The 5,825-nt window shown below is 46.6% G+C and overlaps 2 protein-coding genes across 2 annotated transcripts in view; both read left to right on the top strand.

The window, feature by feature from the left end:
• The window catches only part of LOC107647580, a 6,191-nt gene extending 4,010 nt beyond the window's left edge, over positions 1-2,181 (top strand). Inside the window, exons 3-4 of the mRNA XM_016351648.1 lie at positions 736-1,399; positions 1,456-2,181. Coding sequence (XP_016207134.1) covers positions 736-1,399; positions 1,456-2,181 — 1,390 coding nt within the window. The remainder of the gene's footprint in view (positions 1-735; positions 1,400-1,455) is intronic.
• The window catches only part of LOC107605260 (sister chromatid cohesion 1 protein 3), a 20,724-nt gene that overhangs the window by 6,154 nt on the left and 8,745 nt on the right, over positions 1-5,825 (top strand). The window lies entirely within an intron of this gene.

The following is a 5,825-nucleotide window of genomic DNA, read 5'->3' as shown; positions in this document are numbered from 1 at the left end:
TTTAAAATCAGAGATAATATTGGGGTTTTCTTTCTATTATAAAAAATACATTTAGTTTATATTTATGTTTATGACACAAAAGATGGTATAAATTTTTTTTTATAACAACTAGATCTAAATAAGAATTTGAGGGAATTTCTCATTAGAAATCCTCTTTTATTGAGGCAGCTTTATTCCCATATGGTTTGTTTGATATCCTAAACATGTTCATTCGAATAATTCATATTTAACATTAATATTTTCATTCGAAAAAGAAAGGGCAATTTACCTATATAAAATAAATGTTGAAAACCTTTACCTGATTACAACAATTGGAAACTTGCTTCGTGAATGTCTTGTTTCACTTTCTATATAAACCGTGGGAGCCAACTACGGTTTCCAAACTACACATAAACCGTGGGAGGCAGCCACGGTTTATCCTTGGGGAATGCAACACATAAACCGTGGGAGGCAGCCACGGTTTATGAGGACAAATGTGCATAAAACGTGGCTAGCAGCAACGGTTTATGAAGGGGTTCGAATGGGCATAAACCACTCTGAGCTCCCACGGTTTATGAGGAGAGAAAATCTATATATATGTGAGTGAGATTGAAGCTGCTGAGGAGAGATCATTATCACAATATCAAGTGAGGAAGAGAGTTTTCTTGTCTTAGTGCATTGCTATGGGAAAATCAAAAGAAGCAAAAAATATGGTGTGAAGTTCACTGATAGAGAACCATTGAGTATTTTCATCAGTTCATCAAGCACCTTGTCAGATGTGAAGAACAGCATCTTGCAGAAGTTTGGGGTATTTGGAAGCAAGTGGGTGAAGAAGCTATTCTACAAGATTCCCATCGCAGTGGTCTCGACCGGTGTTAAGTATGATATGTTTGTGCTAGCGGCTGATGAAGATATTAGGGTTCTGTTTCATTGTGTTAGGAGTTTTCTGGAGGTCAGAATACACGAGTTGTTCGCGAAGTTGGAGGTTGGTGTCGATAGTTCTGGGGCATCAGCTCCAGTTCATAGCTCGACTGCCGCGGGCAGTGCGTCTAGTTCGATGCCTGCGGCCCGGCCGTCTGTTCCGCAGATCACATCCCCTTCCTTCGCGGCTGATTTAGGACGAACGGATGCAGTTGGTTCTGTACTATTGGAGAATCCTGGGGTTTGGCAGCAGGCATTTGAGGCGGATACAGGTGGTGGCATAATTCATGAAGATCAAGGCTTTTGGGAACCTGATCGAGTAGAGAATGCAATGCGGGATGACGACTCTGACCAGAAACCTGTAGATATCATTAGGGACAGTGATGATGACACAGGTGCTAATCCACATGCACAACACAGGCCTTCAAGTTCTGGCACACAGCAGTACCCTCCACACTTCTCCACTCTAAACTTGGAGGCTTTGGGTCAACAGGCGGACGTAGGTGCACAGTTGGGGGTTCTTCTACAGAATTTCAGGTTGGACAATCGTTCCAGAATAAAGATGAGGCTGTTCTGAGTGTGAAGGACTATAGCATCCGTCATGGTGTTGAGTACCGAGTTTTGAAATTGGATCATCTGAAGTATCATGGAAAATGCAAGGAGTTCGGCAAGGGTTGTACTTGGTTGATTTGCATATCGCTTCGTACACGAAAGAGCACTTGGGAGGTTAGGAGGTACAATGGTCCCCACACTTGCTTGGCCACCTCTATTTCCAGTGATCACCGTCAGCTTGATTACCACGTCATCTGTGCGAGGATTTTTCTGTTGGTTAGGGCAGATGCTGTAGTTACGATAAAGGTCTTGCAACAAGCAACAGAAGCTGATTATGGGTTCAGGCCTAGTTACAAGAAGGTTTGGATGACAAAACAGAAGGCAGTCGCACAAATATATGGAGACTGGGAAGAGTCGTATGCCGAGTTGCCACGTTGGATGCTAGGGGTACAGTTGACCATGGCCGGGACTGTGACTGTGTTGAAGACCTCTCCTGTTCGAGTTGGGGATCAGGTCGATGAGTCTACGGTGTACTTTCATCGTCTTTTCTGGACATTTCCACCCTGCATCGAGGCCTTCCGGCATTGCAAGCCGCTTGTGAGTATTGACGGTACCCACTTGTATGGCAAGTATGGAGGCACATTACTATTGGCGATTGCGCAGGATGGGAACTTGAAAATCCTCCCGATTGCCTTTGCCCTTGTGGAGGGAGAAAATGCGGAGTCGTGATCATTCTTCTTGTCCAACCTACGAACGCATGTGACACTACAAGAGGGTATCCTTGTTATCTCTGATAGGCATAATGGCATCAAGGCTGCTCTTGAGAATCCCGAGAATGGTTGGCTGCCTCCACGTGCTATTGAATTTTGTCAGGCGTTGGTGAAGGCTATTGAGAGGAACATATGAGACTCAAGGTGCTTCACCGTGACGTTATACGACAGGCACAAGTCGGAGTACACGGTGGCCGAGACGACACCGACTGGAAATTTCTCGTTAGGTAGCTATCGAGTTTTCCTTAAGGATCACACATGCGATTGTGGCCACTTTCAGGCGCTCCATTATCCATGTTGTCACGCCATTGCATGTTGCGCCTACTCGTGCTTGAATTGGGCGTCATATGTTCACGAGGTGTATCGTATGGTTGAGGTGTTCAATGTTTACAAGCACGGGTTTGTTCCGCATATCCCAGAAGGTCTATGGCCCCCCTATGGTGGACCAACTGTCATACCTGATCCCAAAATGAGGCGTGCAAGAGAAGGTCGTTCGAAGGCAACCAGGATCCGCGGTAACATGGATCAATCTGCTGAGAACCAGCCAAAGCGCTGTGGCCTCTGCCGTCAGCCTGGGCATACGCGGAGGAACTGTGACCGGCACAGACATACTGCTGGAGGTGAAGCTTAGATGTTATGGCTTTTATGGTGTCGTTGTTGTCCTGTAAGTTGTATTAGGAGGTCTTAATTTGAGTAATGTAAGGTTGATTGAGTCAATGAATGCCGTTCCTTTGTTCAGTGTACTAAGTTCGTCTGTTTAAGTCCTTTTATTTTAAATGTTTAATTGAATTACTTTGATATCATTATCAATGCGCGTAATACTTGTGACAAGCTATTTCGTAGCTGTAGATCATACAAGATACATAAATATCACAAACATAGCAAATAATATGCAACAGCCGTCTGGAACATAAAAACATAAACATGATGCTAAGAACATAAGCTAACATAGTCCCAATCCTAGGAACAAAAGAACACATAACTAATCAGCATCCTCGATGGTGTCACTGTCATCATCATCGAACTGACCAAGCAGGTGACCTCCGGTGCCACACAAAGGAGGACGCCTCACCCTCCTCGGTCTCTGGTCCGCCACTGGTGCGGATGGCTGTGGGAGAACGGCGCTGAATGCTGATGCTGGGGTCCCTCCTAACGCGAACCATGGGTCAGATGGAGAGGCTGCAGGCTCGTTCAGGTCAACCGGCACCTGATGCTGAACATCGTGACTCGGTGGCTGGTACTCGGCAAACTGGGAATGAACCTCAGGCATATGGGGCCTATAATGGGTGGCATCATCGTCCCTCAGCATGTCTGCTATATCTCTAAAGAACTCTGACTGACTAACAGGATCATCGATATCCATGCCGACGGCCGCGGTAGTAAAGTCAGCGAATGCCTGTGCGTCGACACTTCTGAACTAGGGATGGCAAAATTCCCCGAGACGCGGGGATCCCTGCGGGGACTGCCCCAAATGGGAATCCGATTGTGGGGAATTTTCTCCGCGGGGATGGGGATGAGGGACAAAATTCCCCCGAAGCAGGCACGGGGACCCGAGCGGGGATCCCTGCCCCGTCCCCGCTATTCCCCGAAATTTATAAATTTCTTGAATTATCCTTAATAGTTTATTTCTCATACATGTTTTTTAGTCATTTCTCACACACACATATATATAGAAACACAAAACTCCTAATCTTTATTTGCATAACTCCTCTTCAATTCATAGATCCTTAAGGCTGTCCATATTCCATCCAACCTCTCTGCAGTCACTCCCTCATCACCCTTCTCATCGCATCGTCACACCTCACCGTGCCATCAACCTTACCGCGTCGTAATTTCTATTTGCGGCGTTCCTTTTCGTAACTCTGCCGTCGTGTCTATTCTCCTCTCTATTGCCGTATCTCCTACCTCGTCCACTGCTTTTTCCTTTGGCTCGTCGTTGCGTTCCCCATTGCGTTATTTCGAAAGAAGTCACCATCGTGTTATTTAGACTTTTTGTATAAAATCTTGCAGTTTTTGTATAAGATAGATACTTGTAGCTCTATTCATATAGAAATTAATAATTAATTAGAACTATTATGTAGATGGGGAATGGGGTCCCCGCGGGGAATGGGGCTCCGTGGGGAATGGGGATGGGGAGCAATATTCCCCCACGACGGGGAATGGAGGCGGGGATGGGGAGCATGGAGGCATCCCCCGCCCCCGCCCTGCCCCATTGACATCCCTATTCCGAACTGCTGAGAGGACCCTCCCACATCGTAGGTGGGCTGATCCATCCCGGTCGCCACACCACCAACATCCTCACTAACAGTGTGCTGAGCACCGTCATCCTCAGCGGATGGGACTCTACCCCGAGCCCGTCCACTACCATCCTGCCCACCCTGTCGTCTGGCTCTACGTCGAGGAACACGATAATCCACAACACCTCCATCATCAGGAGCAGCTAGGTCTTCATCCAAACGGTCGTCAAGCCATCGCCAATCTCGATCGGTGGTACGTGTGCTTATACGCCGACGCTGATCCACTCGCCTATTATCCGGTCTGTCGATAACCTGCACCCTGGGAGGTGCCTGTGACGATCCTCTGTGACGAGCCTCCTCCGTCAGCAAAATCGGCCTAGGATCCTGAAATGCAACCTCTGGGATAGGAACTGTGGGCCACACGGCACCACCAGTCCAAGTACTCAGCTGACGGACCGGGGTCAGCTACTCGGTCAACCAGTATGACTGAATCAAAACGGTCCTCCCAATGCTGATGCCACTCCTGATAATATCTGGGGAACCATCGGTCTCCACCCCTTCCATCCTTTGCATGGAGCCAATCTATGTTCAGAGAAAACTGAGGGAGATGCTGAACTCCGCCGAACTGCGGCATCACCCTATCCACCTGGTGCCACTCAATCGCGGCAAAATATATCAGGCTAGTGACCGCCGTCCATAGCCTACGGTGCTTGTCCACTAGTATCTCCGGATGAACAACAGCAGCCACCTCGGGAGAAGAATAAGGCTCCCACACCCATGCCGATCTTCCGTTTTCCATCAGATTCTCAAAATCAGCCAGACACCCACTCACGGACTCCCCATCGATCGGCAAACCCAGCTGATAGGCCACGTCTTGCAAAGTGATAGTGCACTTCCCAAATGGCATATGAAAGGTGTGGGTCTCAGGACGCCACCTCTCAATGAATGCGCTAAGTAGAGGCTCATCAACCCAAAATCACTGACTGTTCAGCCTAGCCAAGTGATACAAGCCCGCGGTCTCCAAATATGGTATAATCCGGTCGTGTAAAGGCATATTCTGTTGTCTTCTGACACCGCTAATAACCCTGGTAGACTGCAAAAATATGCATAAGAAAATCCTCAACATACGACCAATACTAACAACATCTAATATAATTTTAAAAAAATTATTATACACAAACATTAGTTTTCTATGTACTCTAGCGATGACAATAGTTCTAACAATACCAACAGGAATCACAAAAGTAACAACAACAACACTAATAATACTAACAACTCGCAATAATAACCATAATAACATTAACGATAATAATAATAACGATAATAATAACATCGATAATACTAACAAGTCACATTACTAGTAATA

The sequence above is a fragment of the Arachis ipaensis genome, chromosome B06 (assembly GCF_000816755.2).
Source record: "Arachis ipaensis cultivar K30076 chromosome B06, Araip1.1, whole genome shotgun sequence".
In the NCBI taxonomy this organism is placed as follows: domain Eukaryota; kingdom Viridiplantae; phylum Streptophyta; class Magnoliopsida; order Fabales; family Fabaceae; genus Arachis; species Arachis ipaensis.
This window is presented reverse-complemented; position numbering and strand designations above follow the sequence as displayed.